The following is a 23,229-nucleotide window of genomic DNA, read 5'->3' on the forward strand; positions in this document are numbered from 1 at the left end:
AGTACCTGGAAAAAAACCCACGCAGACATGCAAACGGCACACGAGAAGGCGACGCCCTGACATGTTGACCCCCCCATGCCTCAATTAGGTAAATATAATTTTTGTTTTCATAAATCCATTCGTTAGTCGACGTGTGGGTGTTATTTTGATTCAAATGTCATTTCGTTTAAATATTTACGGGGTGCCGTGATATAAAAATAATCATTTAAAATAAGTAAAGGACTGTTTTTGTCTCTTTTTTTCTCACGTCAAAAGTCCGAAAAATTATGGTGCAACACTCCCCTCTAGCGGATCAAATGAGTCATCAAGCCAAAGAGCAATTTTAATCCGTTGGGTGTTCTTTTTTTAACCAAATAACTACACGAATGGACCCATTTCTCAACTGCCACCGTTTTTGTATTATTATTATTATTATTTATTTATTTTATTATTAGACTATTTATATAGATGGATATTATACATCACTGGGTCTCTCTCTATATTGGCTTAAACAAAACTGGACCATCAAATTGAGATTAAAACAATATCAAGCATCAGTTCCAGCATTGGAAAAGTGTCACTACTAAAGTGTTAAGAGTGAGCGAGTCAGCAAAGAAAGGTGACTGACTGACTCCCTTGAGTGATGACTCATTGAGTTGCACGCACGGTGATCTGGAACTTTTAATCAAGGCGCTCTGTGGAAGGATCAGAAGAAGCCACATGGGGAACCGTGGTCGTCATCGTGACGTTTGTCATGTGGTCGATGATCTTCAGGAGGGGTGAACAAGGGATGGTCGTGGTTACAGGATGTGGAATGTTTGCTGATGTATTCCACGTGCACAGACCACTTAGGCTGTACTTGAAGGACAACCGACACAATTTTTTTGTTTCCTAACTGACATCAGAAAGACGTTTTAGAGCATCTAAAATACCCAAAACACGCAGGCTGATACTTTTATTCAAATGAAAAGCACCAATAAAATGACTTAGTGTCCAAAAACTACTTCAAAATGATCTTGGAGAGGCAGAATTTCAGAAGGTCCCGCCCCCTTGTTCGTGACATCACGGCAAGACGTCTTGCCTTGCCCGAGAATCAAAACAATGGCTTCAGATTCAGAGAAGATCCTTTCTTGTTACTCATCCAGTTATGAATATGATTCAAATAGTTCTGAAGAAGAAAGCATAAATGTTTGCAATCGATTAACGAAGTACTCCCACATCAATTGAGCCATCAGGACTCCAATGTAGCGTCCCGGAAAATGCACAAGATGGCGCCCAAGCTCAGTTGGAAATGGGTTGATTTTTCCGTTGGGAATTTGTGTCAGCTCGTATCAAATAGTACACAATGATTCACGATCGCATTACTTATCCTTCTAATTTCGCCATCAACACGGATCAACACGAAGTTTTCAGACCAAACAAAGTACCCAAAAATGCATTGTGTGTCGCTTTCTCGGTCAGTGACATCACGGTTGGTATTGTTACCAACTCAAAAACAAGACTTCCTGAATATTCAGCGCCAGTCTTAAAACGTAACATATAGCTATATGCGGTGGAATCTTTGCAAAATACGCCCAGTAGAAGTCATTTGAAGTGATTTTACAAATTATAGACACAACTTGTCAGGTGGCGTCAGTTGTCCTTTAAGAGTACTGAAGTAGATTTTTTCGGATATTTGTACTTTAGTATTTTGGATAGGATTGGATTAGCCTTTATTAGTCTCACAGTGGAGAAATGTACATTTCACAGCAGCAAAGTGATGACAGTAAGAGGAAAGGAAAGGAAGAAGTAGAAAAGCAAAATACAAGACTTGCTATCAAGGCAGCCACTCTCGCGGCGCCAAAAAAAAAGACCTTTCCAGACAACATTTCATACTTTCATTCCCACTTTCATTTTAATCCAAGTTTTGCATTGAGGCGGCGTGACGTAGAAATCGATATTCGGTATTTGTCGCCGCCACCTCGGCATTTTTCACACATCTCCGTTATGAACATGGACTGACTGGCGCTTGACAATGTTGGCGGCCTCGTGTTCTAGCTTTCCCCCTGCACACATGTGGTGCTGTGACATCATCGCATCTGGCTCTTATTATCAATGGTTGACTCAGCAGGAGATGAAAACATTTAGATTTTAAGCACCAAAGAAGGAAGAAAGATTTGTGATTTGAACATCTAGACAAGAACGGGCATATAAGATGACAATTTTTGTGCTTGGGACAACCAGACACACCTCATCATCAACTCATGAATGGATTATGTTCCCCAACCTTTCCGTGGATGTAATTTTGGTGAGTTTAGTGAGCGACAACATCAGATGACAGCTTCGCTTCTTCCATTGATAATTGCTAGTTCAAGCAATTTAACAATGACATGGATGCCATTTCCAAAACTGGAATTGGCCCTCTCGGGGGCCGTTATGAATTTGAGGAAGCCATTAAAATATTTCATCTCCTCCACATATTACATACATAACGCACAATAAATGAATGAATAACTAGTTTTCAAATCTGAAGTGAATAATAATGAATGTTATTGTGGTTTACATATGACAAATTGAAATTTTAGTTTGGATTTTAGCAAACATCATGGCACTTGACATGCTTGATTTGCTTTCGTGGGCCGAATAAAATGATGTGGCGGGCAAGATTCGACCCCCAGGCCTTGCCTTTGACACCCTTGGATGAGGTCTTTGCTCTGGGTTTATTAATCCAATTTCACTGATCTGTCTACTAAATGGCAGATGATAACAAAATGGCAGATGATAACAAAATGGCAGATGATAACAATGCAAAAATACACACACACACACCTACACGCGTACACACGCACACACATAGCCTGAGGGGTAGATATTTCAAGGTTGTTGTCAAGGCACATAGCAGAGCATTCACCTCATTTGGAGGCCTGCTGCAAACATGCACACATTCACACGTGCCGGCCCCTGCGTCACTCAAACACACACGGTGATTCAGTGTACAGTGATACCTCGGTTTACGAACCTCTTGGCTTACGAACATTTCGGTTTACGAACGTTAAATTTATGAATATTTTACCTTGGCAAACAAACAATTTTTCGGGATAGACACGGAGCTGCCACAATGAGAGATGTGTCGTTTGCGAACAAGCCCGTTCTCCTAAAATAAAATGGCAGCCGGCTTGTTTTGGTCCTCTATTCCCCGCGCCCGTCGTCGGTTAAAGCCACCTGATTGGTCAAGAATGCAGCAGTGAGTGGGGGGGTTGGGGGGGTTACAGACAAAGAGAGAGTGAAACCATTCTCCCCAAAAAAATGGCTGCCAACATTTTTTTCCTCTATTCCCCGCCCCCAGTCTTCGGTTAAAGCCACGTGATTGGTCAAGAACGCAGCAGTGAGAAGAGGTGGTTTAAACATTAAAGAGACAGGCAGACGACAGAGAGAGTGACAAAATGGATAGAAAATAGTGAAATTTGGACTAGTTTCAACTTTCATAGTTCAAAGGCAGAGTGTAGACTGCAAGGTTAAAATATCCCATCAATCAGGCTCCACAAATAACCAGCACAAGCCATCTGTACACTTGATGCAAAAAGCTATCAACCCAGCTAAATAGAACACAATTGACAAGGAACTAGATACAATTGTCACAGAGAAAGCACCTACAAGGGATCATTCCTCAAGATGGTAAAAGAAGAAGGTTACGTTCCTCATCAAGTGTTTAATGCTGATGAAACCGGCCACTCCACTCCATCAAGCCATCAACGACCATCACAAAGGTAAATAAAACGACTTTATTATACTGTACAGTTAATTTCTTTAATTATATTACCATAGCACATTTATTATACATAATATAAGGTATATTTTGTGTCGTTTTAAGGCTTAGAAAATTAGGAAGCAGAAAATTGTTTCATGGGGAACTGGGAGCGGATTATTCTCATTTTAATGGTTTCCTATGGGAAATTATTTTTTGGGATACACACTTTTCGCCTTACACACTCTGTCTGGGAACCAATTAAGTTTGTAAGCCAATGTATCTCTGTAATTGCTTTGTTTATTCTGGAGCTATTTCATAAGTCATCATTCCATATTATGTAAAAGGATATACTGCTATCACCCATTATTCAAGATTCGACAAAAATGTGGGTTGACCGGACAAAATTAAAATGAGAGGAGTGATCATTGGGTGCAAGAAGATGGATACTATATTATATCAGTGACGACAGTCTATTGAATGTTTATGTAGTCCTAAAACTCAATATTCTGTGCATTGTGGAATTTGACTGAAAATGACAAAAACCCTGGCACTGGCGTGGACACATTTTTGCACATCGTCTGGGAGTGAATGAGTTAAAATGTTGTGTTTTTTTAAACTTTATTTGCACTAACCCTCCAATGATTCACTGAACGCGGATTTGTCATTTTGAAGGTACAAAGCCTGCAGTCCTAAACGATCGCAGCGTAGATCCGCTTGAGACAAGTCATTGAATGATCTAAGAGTGTTATTGGTGAATGGGAGGTGAATTAAGTGAACTCTAAGAGGCTAGGAGAGGATTTTGTGCGCTGGTGGAGCTCTTGACAAGCTGTCGAGCACAGGCTGTTGGTCTACTCTAGACTCTCAGGAAGGACGGTAGGAGGGGGGCTGGATGAAGAGCTTGTGGAAATTAGTGACAGAGGAGATATTTTGGAGAAAATGGCTGTTTTAATAGACACAAATACACATCCGCGCAAGCAAATAAAGTGATACCTTGGCTTACGAACTTAATTGGTTCCCAGACAGCGTGTGTAAGGCGAGAAGTGTGTATCCCAAAAATTAATTTCCCACAGGAAACCATTAAAATGAGTATAATCCGTTCCCAGGTCCCCATAAAACATAATTTTCTACTTTCTAGTTTTCTTATTCTTAAAAGTACACACGATATACCTTATTTTATGTATAATAAATGTGCTATGGTATTATAATAAAAGAAATAAACTGCACTGTATAATAAAGTTGTCTTATTTACCTTTGTGATGGTCCTTGATGGCTTGATGCAATGGAGTGGCGTTTCATCAGCATTAAGCACTTGATAAGGAACGTAACCTTCTTCTTTCATCATCTTGAGGAATGATCCCTCGTAGGTGCTTTCTCTGTGATAATTGTATCAAGTTCATCATCAATTGTGTTATGTTTAGCTGGGTTGATAGCTTTTGGCATCAAGTGTACAGATGGCTTGTGTGGGTTGTTTGTGGAGCCTGATTGATGGGATATTTTAACCTTGCAGTCTACACTCTGCCTTTGAACTATCAAAGTCGAAACTCTCTCACTGTCGTCTGACTGTCTCTTTAATGTGTAAACCACCTCCCCACACTGCTGCATTCTTGACTATTCACGTGGCTTTAACCGAAGACTGGGGGCGGGGAATAGAGGACAAAAACAGTCGGCTGCCATTTTGTTGTTAGTAGAACGGGCTCGTTCGCGAACGACACATCACTCATTGAGGCAGCTCCGTGTACGAAAAAGGTTCATATGGCAAGGTAAAGTTCGTATGCCAAGGTAAAATTTTCATCAACGTAACGTTCGTAAACCGAAAAGTTCGTAAGTCAAGGGGTTCGTAAACCGAGGTACCACTGTATGTGTCCCAATGGACATGCCAGCACATTCCCAGATTTTGACCCAATGGTCACTGCCGCACCCTTGCAGAGGAAATTCCAGAGTCCTCTCAAGTCCAGTCCAACAGGGCCGGATGGAGTTCACATGTCCAGATATGGACGAAGAGCCTTGGATTGGGCAGGGGCGCCTCTAATAACAGGAAGTTGTAAGAATAATAGCAGTATGAGGTTGTCACGGAAGCCCCCAAACTGCCCCTCCGCCCCTCCAAACCACCCCCTTTGCTCCTGAAAGCTTGATCCAGAACAGCACAGTGGATGTGAATGTCCCAGTTTTTGTCCCACATTATGTTTGATGTGTTAAAGCATCACACAGCTGAGCGTGAGGGAATATATTTACTATACAGTGATACCTCAGCTTACGAACTTAATTGGTTCCCAGAAAGTGTGTGTAAGGCGAATAGTGTGTCTTCCAAACATTAATTTCCCATAGGAAACCATTAAAAATGAGAATAATCCGTTTCCAGGTCCCCATAAAACGTAATTTTCTACTAAATAAGCCTTAAAACTACACAAAATATACCTTATTTTATGTATAATAAATGTGCTATTGTAATAGAATTAAAGAAATAAACTGTATTGTATATTAAAGTCGTTTTATTTACCTTTGTGATGGTCGTTGATGTCGTTGCGTCTTGACGATATCCGAGTAAAGTTGCCATGCTTTCTCTGTGATAATATCCTCACTAACACGGTCCCCTGCGAGCTGCTTTTCGTGAATCCAAATCAAGAGATGTTTTTCAACCTTTTCAATTGCCTGAGACCATTGCTTAGGAAACAGACAAACACCCTTAGCCACATGTAGCAATGGTCGACTTAGCATACTGGTACTGGGACGCTAAGTCACACAAACGCACACCTCGTTCGTGTTTTTCGATGATCTCATTCTTCTCCTCTACCGTAATTTTGTTTTGTGTCATTTTTGACTAAACACTAGTCTTTTTCGGTCACAAAAAATCAAAAGTATCCACTCGATAGCAAACCACGTATGCCACATACGCACTCAGAGAAAGTGGGTGTGGAAAAGTAGTCCGGCAGCCATGGTGTGGTGTTCTTCTGCCGAAAACTAGTGCGCCAGCCATTGTGGCGCTCCGTGTGTTTCCCGAAATACAGTAAAGTCTCGTTATCGATATTTTTTCGGACTCCCTTGAATATCGATATAACCGGGACTATCGATATATCCGACCCTGTTTGCATGTAATTTTCTCCGTGCGTGCATAGAAATAGTATCGATATAACCGGGACTATCGATATATCCGATATCGATATAACGAGACTTTACTGTATCTACAAAAAAATCATCTTTAAACCAAGAGTGCCATCTAGAGGAGTCAAAAACTATCACGCGTGCTTCATGAAGCTTCACTTGCCCATCACTAGATCAGGGACATCATGGCGCCATCTTGGACTTTGCATATTCTGTTCATACTTGAGTGGACTTTCTCCCAAACCTTAGAAGAGGCCTTAATGAGGACAAGCTGTGTAAAAATTGGTAGAATAGATAAATATAGTCCCAAAGGCTCTATTTTGTTGGTCATTTAGGAGATGAGCAAAGGCTGGTGGCTTTTCCAAAGGGAGGGCTGCGCCACTTAGGGAGTCGTCCCAGCTGAATTCAATCGTGGTGAATCCAAGTAGCTACTTTAATTCATTTTAAATGCTATCATGCACTTGGGTCTCAACTAGATGGAAGCACTTTTGTGGCGTTAATAGGGAACTTTGAATCCACCCCACAACTGGTTTGTTTTTGGGACCCACCCATAGTTGTGCCATCCACTGTGGTTGGCCAGCATTTTTACTGTCCTCCCTGAAAATGAATTATTCTCTTCACGAAATGTGATGATAATAAAAATGTTCATTAACCTAACTCAAAATAAGGCACACTTGCTAACAATGAATGAGTTCCAAACCCAAATTTGTGTCCAAATTGAGCAGGTACAAAATTAAGAGTTCAATTTTAATTAACACAGCACCACAGTTGGACGTGAGACTGTGGCGGGCTGTGGATTCCATCAGTAGGCCTTCAGTAGTGCTATGTCTGAATCAATCCAGACTGAAAAAAAGTGTGGTGTAATAATAATAATAGTAATAATAATAATAATAATAATACATTTCATTTCTAAGCGCCTTTCAAAACTGTCAAGGTCACTTCACAGTCACAAGATCAGTTTTTCTGCGGGTGAGCAGCGGCAGCCACATGCGCCAGCATTCACTCAACCCAGAATAACTCAAATAGATATAAAGTTAGCTAGCTAGCTCATAGATAACTAATAGATAGCTAGATATAGCTATCTATTATTAGTATTAGTATTACTATATTGTAGATATCTTATATATTGGATTGGATGTACCTTTATTCATCTCGCAGTGGAGAAATTTACATTTCACAGCAGCAAAGTTATGAAAGGAAGAGGAAAGGAAAGGAAAGAAAGTAGTAGTAGTAGTAGTAGTAGTAGAAGTAGAAAAACAAAATACAGGAGCTGCTGGAAAGGCAGCCACTCTCGCGACACCATCTTGAATTCAAAAGAACAAAAAAAAAAACTTACTTATTACAAGTCCACTATAGGCTATCATGAGCCAGGAAATATCTGACCGACCTTTCTTAACAATATCCATTTTTTCTTGAAAAGTCTGTCTTGAAAATGGCTTGAACAGTAAATCACCAACCAAATCAATGTCTTCTCTTTCAGCCATTGTGGGTTGACAAAACTGCTATTAAATCAACATAATATACAGTATTTGCTTATGCATTTGCTACCAATACAGTATGCTAGCTCTGGCCAGTATGCTTTTGTCACTAGCGGCTTGTGATCAGAGCAGTGTTTGCAAACGATGATTGGCTAGTGACTAGCTAATCATGATCATGGTCATGGACAAAATCTAATTAACATCAGTCAGTGATTCAGATATTTTTTGGCCAGCAGAGAAGGTTATGAAGGCCTTGACGGTCCGCCATTGACACAAGACCACGCGATCATTGGTAATCGTACGAATGTTCGCAAACTAAACCAGAACACAATTTTGCATCCTGTTGTCATGTCTGTCAAATCCAAACTGTCTTTTGAACCCTTGACTCCCAGATTGTACAAGAAAGATGTCAATAGAGTAGGTACTTGAAAATCCACAAAAAGCACGTACAGGCCCATTCAGTCTTCGACTTTGTGTGTATGGTTGTGTGTTTGCTTTACTTTGTCCAGAGTTCAGGCTTTGTGCTCAAGATGTCTGAGCATCAATTCAAGGCAATGTTTGTGTGAGATTGTGCAACCAGTTTTCTGACGCATGCGTCACAATCAGACAGCCATACAAGCTCCCCTTTGCGCTTTGTGTTATGACACAAAAGGCTTCTTCAGGCTTGGTTCCCATGAAATTTCTCCTTCTTTTGCAGTAAATGGCTTCATTTGGACACGTGAGTGTGGCGTTGCTGTGGTCGTTTGGGGTTAAAAAAAAAACAAAACTGGATAATTTGTGTTCAAAGACACCACATTGCCGCCATACGTCTCTTAAACCACATTTCCGTGTGACAGAATTTTAAAACAACTTGATTGAACAAGTCTTCACTTAACTCATTCACTGCCATTCCCGAGTTTGTTCGTTTTTTTATGCTTGGGTGCCGATAAAACACTGGCCAGATCTCTGGCCATGTATTTTTGCTTCCACAAGGGGGCAGCATTCCCTTTTTTTCCCATGATAGCACTTTGTTCCAGCTTCCAAATTAGTTTCCCATCGGAAACCATTAAAAATGAGAATAATCCATTTCCAGGTCCCCCATAAAACATAATTTTCTATTAAATAAGCCTTAAAACTACACAAAATACACCTTATTTTATTTATAATAAATGTGCTATTGTATTGTGATTAAAGAAATAAACTGTACTGCACAATAAAGTCATTTTACTTTTGTGATGGTCGTTGATGTAGTTGCCTCTTGATGATATCCGAGTGAAGTTGTTGTGACCTACTGTCCCCTGCTAGCTTTTCGTTAATCCAAATCAACAGAAGTTTTTCACCCTCTTTTATTGCCTGAGACCGTTGCTTAGACAACACAGAAACACCTTTAGCCACCTGTAGCAATGGTCCACTTAGCATAATGGTACTGGGACGCTAAGTCACACAAACGCACACCTCGTTTGTGTCTTTCGATGATCTCCTTCTTCTGCTCGGCCGTAAATTTTTTTTGTGTCCTCTTTGGCTTAACAATAGCCTGTGGTTGGGTCTTTTTCGGTCCCATAATAGCAAATGTACTCCACTCGATAGCAAACCACGTCTGCACTCAAATAGTGTGTGTAAAACTCGTCCGCCAGCCACTGTGGCGCTGTTCGACTGTGTGGTTTGGCGCTCATCCGCCGAAAACTAGTTCGTATGCCAAGATTATATTCTCGCGAATTTAATGTTTGTAAAGTGAAAAGTTCGTGAGCGAAAGCGTTCGTAAGCTGAGGTATCACTGTATCTATACTCAGGGACTCCACGTTACGTCTTTATTATTATTGCTTTTTTAAAGTACTTTTTTCCTTTTATTTATTTTATTTTTATTTTATTTTTTTAATGGTGTTGATGGGTGCCCACGATTTTTGTGCACTTAATTCTGACTGAAAAGATTATTTTTATTTTGTATTCAATCCGTCATTTCCTGTTTAGCTTTTATTGCGAGTGTCAATGACGAATGTACGCCGACACGGTGCTCAGGTTGGCTGCGTTTATTGTGCTACCCAAGCCAGTGAATTACGCTTTCCACTAACTCAACGGGAGGTGGGGCTTTTTTTGTGTGTGTGTGTGGGTTGAAAACTTATTCCGCTGCCCCCTCTCAGTGTGCTCAGTGTGTGCACACAACGGTCTCATCCACGCCGGGAGTGAGCAGCGCCCGCACGACGGATCGTTCCACTTTGAAACTTGAACCCAGTTTGCGTGCAACCTGCGTCTACCCCTTATCGTGGATTGTTTTCTTCTTCTTTTGTTATATTTTCCAACTCGTACCTTCGTAATATTTTTTTTCCTCCTCCGCTCTGGCTCACCCCAGCAAATAGTCATACCCCGAGCACAAGTGAAGAGACGAGCCTGCGGGAAGACGTCTGGACACTTAAACGCACCATGAGTTTGCAAACGGTGAACCTCGATACCTACAGCCTGTCACTGCTCACGGCTAAGGAGGATATCCTCAATCATCGCTCCTCCACTAACTGGTATTTTTTTTGTTTCACGTTCATAACAATCACGTTCTGTGTATAAATGCGCTAAGTTTCATGGAACTAAACTAACAGCTGTTGCGCAATCGGAGGCTTTATTCCATTAATCCAATGAGCAAAGTGTTGCTCTTGCAAGACAGTGCACGCAACGTGGGCTATTTTTTTAACCACGCTATTGTCTTCAACTCCTAGTGAGATACTTAGAAGTATACCAGAGTTTCTCACCTCCCCCTTGAGAGGATACGAAAGGAGGTGATGTTGGTCCATTACGCACGCAAAACGCAGCCTCGATACATGACTCACTGTCACTGCCCCCCAAAATGTAACACCATAGTTTCCTCTGCTCAAACGAAACGTGAGGCGTGTGTTCTTTTCTACCATGATCAGGTTTCTACTGCTTCAATGTTTCATGAAGGCACGCTTTCATGAAGCAGGCGCACCATCGCCACCACGGGATGCTCCATTGCTTTCATATTTGTAATCGAGTTGATGCTGAAAATTAGCAGTTTCACCATAAAGCACTGTGAGAAGTTTGGTTTGCGAAAAGATGACATTTAACTCATTCACTGCCAGACATGCAAAAATGTGTCCACTCTAGTGCCAGGGTTTTTGTCACTTTTCACTCAAATTGCAGGACCCATAGAGTATAGAGCGTTAGGACTGCATAAACATTTAATTTAGCATAATAAAATTTGGACTCTCTTCGTTCATCAGAAAAAAAGAGTTAATTCCTAAATTCTATGGGTCTGGAGTTATATGAGCTGATCGGAATACTTCCAAAGATCCAACAAACAGAATCCATCTCGTTTGCATTTGGAAACAAGTGCTGTACAGTACATCCTTTGCAAATACACGTCATGTAAATGCATGGAAATTAGTTAGCAACTGTTAACTCATTCACTGCTGTTCACAAATGTATTTGGTAATTGAAAATATGACTTAGAGCGCCATTCTCAAACTTATTTGGGTTTTGTTTTAATTATCTTGCTTGGGTGCTGATAAAGCACTGGGCAGACCTCTGGCAATGGTTTTCTTTTCCACAAGGGGACAGCATTTCCCCCTTTCCAATGTTAACGCTTGTTGTTAAAGCAAATAGTATAAACCAATATGTATCTATTGTATTGTATTTTGGACAGCCACCCCCATTTCAAGCTCATATAACTCCAGACCCATATAATTTAGGAGTTAATGTTTTTTTCTGATGAAAGAAGAGAGTCTAAGTTTTCTAACACTGTATTAAATGTTTGTCGTCCTAAAACTCATTATTCTGTGGGTCCTGAAATCTGAATAAAAATGACAAAAACCCTGACACTGGAGTGGACACATTTTTGCACATCATCTGGCATCTGGCCTGCGTGTTTAGGGTATTTTAGATGCTATAAAACGTTTTTCTGATGTCAGTTAGGAAACAAAAAAAATGGTCTCGGTTGTCCTTTAAACAACAAAAGAAAAAGAGTTCATACGGAGGCCTCAAAATATGCTGAGTTCATGTGAACTCCTGTGTGCAGGAAAATGGAGAAGTGTACTTTCCCTTCCAAAATCCAAATTTGTCAATAGAGATTTCATTGTTGGTAATGTGAAAGGTAATACTCATTCATACGTACCTTGAAGGGTAATTTTTAGTGGTATATCTGACTGTGATTATGTCTGCAAAATATATTCCCATGCAGAATTAAAATACATTATCCGATTGTGTCTGCTTTAATGCATGACTCATGTCCTTTAGGCATATGAGTGATGATTGTGTACATGAGATTGTTTGACAGGCGGCAGATGACAATTCTAAACAATCCAAAGAGAGACTAGGTGGAAGTTCAAATACAATTGCTGCACGGGATTGACTATCAAATATGATGATGAGAATGGAACTTGGTAACGGGGATCATGGATGCATCCAAGAAAGGAAACTGATTAAGAATGGATGGGAATCCCCATACCCCTTACTTCCTCCCCCCAGATTTGAGCTGGACAAGCTTCATTCATGCAGCTGGAGTCTGCATGACATCATGGAGCGACGAAGATGAATAAAAGGCGGGCGTCCCCAGTGCGGTGCATTTCTTGGCTGAGTGACAACTTTTAATTTAGGGTACTTATTGTTATTGACTCATTGACTACCAGACAATATGCAAAAAATGTTTCCACACTAGTGCTAGGGTTTTTGTCATTTTCCCACCCACCCTGGTCATTGTTGTGAAGTTGTGAAGGTGCGTGTGCGAAAAGTTTCCGCTCTTCAGTTCTTTGTATCTAGCTATCCAGCTACAGTGTCGCTATCTATCTGGCTATCTCGCTGGGTACTTAGCGGGCTATCTAGCTGGCTACCTAGTTGGCTACCTAGCGAGCTATCTCTTAGCGAGATAGCTGGTGATCTAGCTAACTATTAACTATCTAGGTAGCTATCTATTAGCTAGCTAGCTAGATTTCTATCTATTTGAGTTATTCCGGGTTGAGTGAACGCTGGCGCGTGTGGCTGCCGCTGCGCACCCACTGAAAAATTTATCATGTCACTGTAAAGTGAACATGAGAGTTTTTTTATAAATGAAATTTATTATTATTATTATTATTATTATTATTCAAATTGCAGGACCCACAGAATATTGAGTTTTAGGACTACATAAACATTCATTTCAGCTGAAGAAAAGTTAGACTATGTTCTCTTATCAGAAAAAAAGAGCTACTTCCTAAATGAAATTGGTCTGGAGTTATCTGAGCTTGAAATGGGGGCATCTGTACAAAATACAATACAATAAATTTATTTATATAGCGCTTTAACAAAAGCTGAAGCTGGAACAAAGCGCTAACATGGATAAAAGGCTGCCCCCTTGTGGAAGGGAAAAACATTGCCAGAGGTCTGACCAGCTCTTTATCGGCACCCGGAAAAAAAAAAAAAAAAACAAATTCGGAAAGGGTGCTCCATGTCAACATTTTCAATTCCCAAATAAATTCGGGACGTTTAAGCTTGCAACGCTGCATTTGATGTGAAAGGGGGAAAAAACAGAATGAGAACGTGGCAAAGAATGAGAGTCGGGTGTTGTTTTGATGTGTCACCATGGAGATGGGCAGGTGTCAAGTGGTCAGGTTGCAAACAATCACACGGGATATCCTGACAGATGCTGCGATTGACTATGAATCTAGTTGGGTCTCATAAATCTTCTACTACACTCACCTGACACGTGATGAGGCACACCTGCACAATTTAAGGGCGTTGAGAAAAATAAATCACTGCAGCAGTGTTCTTATCCAGTGACTGTAGTGTCCTTGCGAGTTTTGAAAGGTGCTTAGAAATTAAATGTATTATTATTATTATTATTATTATTAACGTGGAGACTGCGGGGTGATGTTCACAACTGACATTCAGCAACATGCTAAGCTAACGTTAGCATTTGTGTATTTTTGTTGTTGTTGTCATTTCTAGCCGTGTATCAAATGCTTTCCTCAACAGTTAGCGACCTACTTAGTGCTACCGTAGCTCCCATAACAGAATTTTATGGATTCTGAGTCTGTTTCTCCATTTTGGGTTATCGTGCCAAGATGTTTCACTTGTATGACCACAGCAGCGAAAGATTCGTGCCCGGTATTCAAACAGTCCCTTGTCTTTAACTTTCCATGTCTCTGGAATTCCTGGGAAAGCACTTTGCTTTGCACATTGTATTCATTTTCATCTTGACCTGCCAATAAAAAGATACGTTCCTGCCAAGTGTAAACCCACTTAGGTCAACACCAGATTAGCCACAAAAAAATGTGCGTATATGTATATCAACTGAAAGAAATGTTTTCAGCATTGTGTCAGTGCTAAGCTGATTTAAGGCCACTGATTAGCTTGACCTGGTATTCATCACAAATGGGTGCGGAGGGTGGGGGTGTGTGTGGGGGGGCTGTATCGAGCCAAATGTGACATGACCACTGTCACACTTTCTTTTTGACAATACATACACACACAGCTTGCGGCATAATTGTTATTTCACAATGCCCCAGTCCTAGACTCAGGATTTGAAAATAGTATAGACATGCTATTCGGATATATACATTACACTTCACACTTATATAAAAGGTAAATGTAAATTAGCATGATATAACTTTTGGGTAAATCATAAGATAAAGTACAGTAAAGTCTCGTTATATCGATATCGGATATATCGATAGTCCCGGTTATAACGATACTATTTCTATGCACGCACGGAGAAAATTACATGCAAACAGGGCCGGATATATCGATAGTCCCGGTTATATCGATATTTTTTCGGACTCCTTTGAATATCGATATAACGAGACTTTACTGTATGTTCCGATTACTCGACTAGCTAGTATGTTGTTATTCTACCTGTGCAGTACTGCATGATGCGGGACAAGCTTATAAATTCTATTAATCATGCACACGTTCATAAATAATTTTTGTTTGACGATTGAATGAACAAGGTTTTGTCCTCTTTTGTCATCCTGTCCGGCGATGGCACCCTCACATCGGAGCATTTCTTTGAACTGATGTGTTTGCGTGCTAGATTTGCCACGTCTTCATGCATGAGTAAGCGAGAATGGGTGTAAAGTTACGGGTCGGGTGAACACGCACCTGCGAGGGAGGCAAAACCCTGCGACACCAATGGTTTAGTTTGCACACATACAAGTGATTTTCCCACTCGAAGGGGAACCAAATGTAGAGAAGTGATAAAAATATCTGTTTTGTGTCACTTCCTTATAAATCCACCTGTCATGATTGACATTCATGACACTAAAGCTTGTGAGTTATTAAAAAAATGTTAGCTTTTAAGGCTCACATGTTGAAATCTGTACTTCTTATTGTGTTAAGTGTGGATGAATGAGGTGACCACACCATTTTTGTCCCCGTTTAAGGTTATTCCCAACACACCCAAAACTTTGTACTGCCTTTCTGACATCCCCTCATCTTTGACTGGAGGCAAACCCTCTCAAAATATGGATTGCATTGGTTTAGCCTTTAATAGTCTCGCAGTGGAGAGATGTACATGTCACAGCAGTAAAGTGATGAAAGTAAGAGGAAAGGAAAGGAAGAAGTAGAAAAACAAAATACAGGAGCTGCTGTAAAGGCAGCCACTCTCGCGGTTCCATCTTGAAGTCAAAAGAACCAAAAAACAAAATTGTATGACAACAAAGAGACACAATCATTCAATCTTAAGCACTTGCTAAACCATCTCTGTTGTATGAAGCTGTGCGAGATGAAAGAGGAGAGGATCAAAATGTCCTTTTCACCAATGGCTCAAGGATGTCATGTAGAAATGTGCACGTCTGCTGCAAGCTAAACGTTGAAAACAAACAAGAATCCGGAGCATCCATTGACGAAAGCGATTGTCTCACATCTCCTGTCCCACGTAAATCCGCTTCAATTCCAAGCAGCAACAGTTCCACATACGACGGTTGCAAGGCAGTGAGAAAATATGCGGTGGTCTATCTTTCTTAAATGACTCGCATATTTGTGCCTGAAAAAAAGGCATTTTCAATGATTTTCACTTGGAATGTTTTGCATTCCAACACGCTGCCCTTGAGACCATTTGTAATAGTTGACATTCGTATAAGGCTGTCCGGCAATAAACTCCTCATAGATTTTCCAAAGCTTATATAAAAGCACCAGAAATCAATCGAAAAAAATAGCATGTCAAGTAACGCCTATATCTCCACTGTCACAATACAAACTCCTCGTGAAAAACAATCAACTTATGCCCACCGAGTTGCTTGTTCCAGGCCTTCTGTGGGTGGCATGTTGCAGACGCGTGACAATGAGTGACGGCTACAATAACTATAATATACATGTCAGTTTATTTGAAGTGAGAAAATGCAGGAAGCCGTAATTGCCAAACAACTGCTTTCTGCCCCGCCTCAAACACTAATTACGCTCATCTGAGCTCTTGAGATGAAGGTGTACAGGAGCATGACAGCCCATAATCAGACAGTAGTTATTGTGAGGTAGATTTCATAGGCAAACAGAATACGAATTTGACAGTGGAAATGTAGTGCGCAAAATGGTGAAAATCTGTCTGTGACACACCCAAGCATTAAAAAATAAAATAATAGCAAAAATGGGCACTTCTGAGGCAGCATGGTGGATTGGTTAGCGTAGCATATGTGTTTGTCAACCCGCATTTCCTTTTTTGGACAACTTTCAGATTGAATCCACATTCTTAACAATTAGTTGATGATTATTCCCATCTTTATTCATTGATATTGTTGTTGGATGAATACGATGTGAAACATTGTACTATCTACCCATGAGAACGTTGCCTTTTTAGGCTGACACATACTTTATGACTTCCCTTTTTTTAGTGCGATACAATGTCTCTGGCCTTCTTTGGGGGGAATTCTGATTTACTGTCATATCGATTTGACTTACATTGCCAACTACAAGCTTTTGTCTACATTTTATTTTGACGGTACAGTCTCTCCCAAAACTGACAGGACATACTGTATAAGCGGTTTAGAGTGTAGCATATGTTTGCATAAAAAATAGTTTATTGCGCACAACCGGAGAGCAAAATATGGTATGCGGGCCATTTCCGGGCCACCCAGGTTCGTATTGATTGATTGATAGATTGATTGATTTAATGTTTTATTTATTTATTTGTTTATTTATTTAGTGTTTTATTTATTTAGTGTTTTATTTATTTATGTATTTATTCATTTAGTGTTTTATTTATTTATATAGTGTTTTATTTATTTATTTATTTTGTGTTTTATTGAGTGTTTTATTTATTTATGTATGTATTTATTTAGTGTTTTATTTATTTATTTATTTATTTATTTATTTAGTGTTTTGTTCATTTATTTATTTTTTTTAGTAGTGTTTTATTCATTTATTTGGTGTGTTCTTTATTTATTTAGTGTGTTATTTATTCAGTGTGTTATTTATGTGTGTATTTATGTATGTATGTATGTATGTATTTATTTATTTACTTATTTATTTAGTTATTTATGTGTTTATTTATTTATGCTTATTTATTTGTTTATTTATGTATGTGTTTATTTATATTTGTTTATGTTTTTGTGCCCAGTGGCATAAAAAAACATTTGACCTGACATGCAATGTTATCCAAGGGAATGGGGTGTTAGCAATTTTGTGTACCCGTTAAAATGCGAGTGATGTGCTAATGTGCATATGTCACCGTGATATTTTCAGTCGACAGCAAGTGGCAAGCAGAAGGCAAATTCTCTTTTCCTGATGAAAGAAAAAAAAACACAAAGTAGCTAAGTGGCTTGCTATCTAGCTAGCTATCTGTTGGCTATCTATTAGCTATGTGCTAGCCTGCTAGCTAGCTTTCTATCTGTGTATTTAATAGACACATTCAGTGTAATAGCTAACTAACTAACTATCTAGCTAGCGATTAGCTATATAACTGTCTCGGTGGCTAGCTATCTGTTGGCTGTCTATTAGCTATCTACTAGCTGGTTAGCTAGCGTTCTATCTATTTACTTCCGGGTTGAGCGAACGCGGGCGCGTGTGGCTGCCGCTGCTCACTCACAGAAACCTCACCCTGTGACTGTAAAGTGACCTTGAGAGTTTTGAAAGGCGCTTATGAATGAAATGTATTATTATTAATGTATCTATTAGCTAGCTAGCTAGCTAGCTTTCTATCTATTTAAGTTACTTCCGGGTTGAGCGAACGCCGGCGCGTATGGCTGCCGCTGCTCACTCACAGAAACCTCACCCTGTGACTGTAAAGTGACCTTGAGAGTTTTGAAAGGCGCTTATAAATGAAATGTATTATTATTATTATTATAAAGAAGAAAGTCTCAGGTGTTTTTACACTTGATTGAATGTTTATTTAGTCCTAAACCTCAATATTTTGTGGGTCTTGGAATTTGAGTGAAAATGATAGAAACCCTGGCACTAGAGTGGACACATTTTTGCACATCGTCTGGCAGTGAATGAGTTACAAATATAAGCATACTTTATCCAAAAGCTGATGTTGAAAGAAATAATTTAAACATCAAAGCTTCTCTCCAGACTCCACCTGCCATCATGCAGCAAAATCAAACTTAACCGGCGCCTCGTAATTTAATGTTAGTGACAAGGATGGGATGGAGGGTCTCTGTTGTTGCGGCGACCTGAGTGGGGTACCTTTGGTTATTTGTTAAGGCAACGGTCGTAAAATGAAAGCACACTCAAGTCAAATATCTGGAGAAAAGGATCACATGGGGGACGAAATGCTGGGTGGTCCTTAGAAAATGTGAGGCTGATGAAGAACGAGAGAAGGAGGAGAGCACAGGTGGAGGAGTGACAAGGAAGGAAAGATTAGTTTGAGCGAGAAATGTAAACATTGCTCTTGTTTATATAGAAATGGTTAAAGATAAGATGTTTTAATGGTCCAATCTTCGAGGATGCGTCTAAAGTGTGAGACAACATGTCCCGGAAATGCCTGTGTAATGCCAGAAGCCTACGATTATAGACAATTTATCACTCCATTCTCCCCTTCATTTCCTTCACTCACCCCCCTCCATTTCCTCTTCTTCATCACGCCCCATTCCTTCAAGGTATTTTTTGCAGCGCAGCTTCTAAAGTTTAAAATTCAAAGACAATTGAAGGCGATTTTTGATCAGTGACAAATCATGTTTTTTTTTTTTTTGTATACGTTGAACTTGTTTTGATGATTCATGCCGCATTGTGATATCATCTTAAAACAATCAAATGGTTGATTTCTATTTTATTCTCACTCCCTGTCACAAACTGAAGCCCCTTGTGTAAAATCATCAGAACAGTTCGGCCCAATAAACACATTCTGCTTCACCCCCTTGGAAACCATCAATTCATTCTGCTGTCAGGTTTTTCCATTTACATCTTTCCATCGTGCATTGGTCTTTGTTTCTCCTGGGGTGAACTGGGTCATGGGTATAGCCCCTCTGAAATGCTCCCCACCCCCGTCTCCTGACTCGCAGGTTTGACTGTTGCATACCGACTCCTTTCCAGGACCTTCAAGTTGACCTTCCCAGAGAGCGTGTAGTTGTATTTGCCCATTTTCTTGCCACTTCTTTGAGACGGGGACCTCAACATTGGTCTGCCAATCAAGAGGAACCCTGAAGAATGCCCATGTGAAGTTGCAAAAGTGTTCCTACCAGGATGGCTGGAAGAACCCGATCTCATGTGTGCCAGGAGTCCAGGATTTAATATTCTATCTATTTCTTTCTATCTATTTGAGTTACTTCCTGGTTGAGTGAACGCTGGCGTGTATGGCTGCCGCTGCTCACGCAGAGAAAAAATATCATGTGACTGGAAAGTGTCCTTGAGAGTTTTGAATGGCGCTTATAAATGAAATGTATTATTATTAATGTATCTATTAGCTAGCTAGCTAGCTAGCTAGCTAGCTTTCTATCTATTTAAGTTACTTCCGGGTTGAGTGAACCCTGGCGCGTATGGCTGCCGCTGCTCACCCACAGAAAAAATATCCTGTGACTGGAAAGTGTCCTTGAGAGTTTTGAAAGCCGCTTATAAATGAAATGTTTTATTATTATTACTGTATCTATTAGCTAGCTAGCTAGCTTTCTATCTATTTGAGTTACTTCCGGGTTGAGTGAATACTGGAGCGTATGGCTGCCTCTGCTCACCCGCAGAAAAAATATCCTGTGACTGTAAAGTGGCCTTGAGAGTTTTGAAAGGTGCTTATAAATGAAATGTATTATTATTATTACTGTATCTATTAGCTAGCTAGCTAGCTTTCTATCTATTTGAGTTACTTCCGGGTTGAGTGAATACTGGCGCGTATGGCTGCCTCTGCTCACCTGCAGAAAAAATATCCTGTGACTGTAAAGTGGCCTTGAGAGTTTTGAAAGGCACTTATAAATGAAATGTATTATTATTATTATTATTATATAATCTCAGGGGGACTAAGACCAAATGTACTGTTTTCGCTTTAGCTTACTCACAGAAGAAACATGTCAGCCATCTAATTGGTCTTTGTGATGGCCTCCAGGTGAACAGAGGATTAACTCATTGCTCAAAACACAAGCACGCCACTGTTTGAACAATCCAGCACAGCATGCCCAGTCTCAGACTTCGTCACCTACTTAACGTCAATAAGGATAGAATATCTGTGGTATACGTGTTTAAAAAACAACATTCATTCTGCCATTTTGCGTCCGTCCCCCACATCCCCTCTCTGCCAGATCTTGGCACTCAATTAATTACTTATTTGTTTTCTTTGTCCACGACTAAACATGGAATTTCACTGAGAAAGTCTTTCTTCCTTCCCTCCGCCCCCCTATGAGCATTCCAGGGCAAGGCCCTTTCAGTACTTCAGCCCTCGCAGTACGGTCATAGGCGTTTTAGGCTCTCTACACATGCTCTTCTTTCTTGCAATCTTGGATCGCTTTTTCTATTCCCCGCCCCTCTAAAAAAAAATAAAGTAAATTAGCATTCTGTTCAAATAGCCTCTATGGTCTGTTAATGGTCTCCGGGGGATGATGTTATGTACTCCACCCAGTTGAATATTGCGCGTATCAGTCACTCTGAATTGATGGGTGGACCATAGTCTGCGTGGGTCATTCAGACACATACGCAGTACTTGAAAATAAGTTATTATTTTTTTTTTTTTTTTCAGATGAATGCAAATGAAAGAGGGCTTTTTCATGTTGGTAAAGTACATAGCCTGAGTTTGACCTTAAAGGACAACCGACGCCAGCGGACAAGTTGTGTTTGTAATTTGTAAAATCACTTCAAATGACTTCTACTGACCGTATTTTACAACCATTCCATGGCATATAGCTATATTTGACGTTTTAAGACTTGTTTTCGAGTTGATGACAATGCCTGACGTGACATCATGTCTGGAAATCCCCTGACCGAGAAAGCGACACACAATGCATTTTGGGTACTTTGTTTGGCCTGAAAACTTTGTGTCGTGAAATTAGAAGGAACACACATAAATAACGCAATGGTGAATCATTGTGTGTTGCACCAAGACTACTATTTGATACTAGTTGACACAAATTCCCAGCTTGTGCGCCATCTTGTGCATTTTCGGGGCGCTACATTGGAGTCCAGACGCCTCAAAATGATACAGGAAGGACTTCTTTAATCGATTGCAAACATTTATGCTTTCCTCTTCAGAACTACAGTAAAGTCTCGTTATATCGATATTCAAGGGAGTCCGAAAAAATATCGATATAACCGGGACTATCGATATATCCGACCCTGTTTGCATGTAATTTTCTCAGTGCGTGCATAGAAATAGTATCGATATAACCGGGACTATCGATATATCCGATATCGATATAACGAGACTTTACTGTATTTGAATCATATTCATAACTGGATGAGTAACAAGAAAGCATCTTCCCCAAATCTGAAGCCATTGTTTTAATTCTAGAGCAAGGCAAGACGTCCTGGCGTGATGTCACGAACAAGGGGGCGGGATCTTCTGAAACTCTGCATTTCTGGGGTCATTTGAAGTAGTGGGACACTTTAAAGGACAACCGACGTCCCCGGACAAGTTGTGTCCATAATTTGTAAAATCACTTCAAATGACTTCTACTGAGCGTATTTTAATAAGATTCCACCGCATATAGCTATATTTTACGTAAGACTCATGCCGAATATTCAGGAAGTCTTGTTTTTGAGTTGGTGACGAGTCCTTACCTGACGTCACGAAAGGACCACCCACTGACCGTGAAAAGGACGCATTGTCGCATTGTCCTTCCATCACGTCAATGTATTTTACTGTAGTTGTTTGGTCTGGGGACCTCGTGTTGCACCCAAAAGCCGCCAGAGGGCGTCCAAGCGCCATTTAAGAATTATCAGCCTGTGGAAACGGAGGTGGCCACAGGATGTCGCCATTTTGTGCCTCTTTTTTTGTGAGAGATTGTCCCCCAATGTTGCCTCAAAATGGCCCAAATAAATTCTTTAATCGATTGCAAACATATATGCTTTGCTCTTCAGAACTATTTGAATCATATTCATAACTGGATGTGTAACAAGAAAGCATATTCTCCGAATCTGAAGCCATTGTTTTGATTCACAAGTAATGCAAGACGTCTTGGCGTGACGTCACGAACTGGGGGCGGGACTTTCTGAAAATGCCCAATTCGCAGCTCAATTTTTTGCAGATTTTGGAGACTTTAAGTCATTTTTATTGGTGTTTTGCCTTTGACTAAAAATATCCTACTGCGTGTTTTGGGTATTTTAAATGCTATAAAACGTTTTTCTAGTGTCAGTTAAAAAACAAAAAAGTGACGTCGGTTGTCCTTCAAGTCATTTTTATTGGTGTTTTGCATTTGACTCAAAATATCAGCCTGCGTGTTTTGGGTATTTTAGATGCTATAAAACGTTTTTCTGATGTCAGTTAGCAAACAAAAAAAATGGCGTCGGTTTATCCTTTAAGGGACCGTTTATGGAAAATGTTTTCTCGAAAGCAAATGACTCCGCGGATTTGAGACAGTCCATTTCAAGAATGTGTTTTCCTTTTGATTCCTATGATATTATGTCGATATGTCGCAGCTTGGA

At 40.1% G+C, this 23,229-nt stretch overlaps 1 protein-coding gene across 3 annotated transcripts in view; it reads left to right on the forward strand.

The window, feature by feature from the left end:
- Window positions 1–10,341: 10,341 nt before the first annotated feature.
- The window catches only part of LOC148898836 (uncharacterized), a 39,246-nt gene continuing 26,358 nt past the window's right edge, over window positions 10,342–23,229 (forward strand). The window contains exon 1 of one of the 3 annotated variants that reach the window (XM_088993743.1): window positions 10,342–10,772. In XM_088993743.1, coding sequence (XP_088849869.1) covers window positions 10,681–10,772 — 92 coding nt within the window. In that variant the 5' untranslated portion in view covers window positions 10,342–10,680. The remainder of the gene's footprint in view (window positions 10,773–23,229) is intronic. The other 2 variants (XM_088993742.1, XM_088993745.1) reach the window with 2 other exon arrangements.

This window comes from Hippocampus bargibanti, linkage group LG04, assembly GCF_051943395.1.
Source record: "Hippocampus bargibanti isolate YZ-2025 linkage group LG04, ASM5194339v1, whole genome shotgun sequence".
Lineage (NCBI taxonomy): Eukaryota > Metazoa > Chordata > Actinopteri > Syngnathiformes > Syngnathidae > Hippocampus > Hippocampus bargibanti.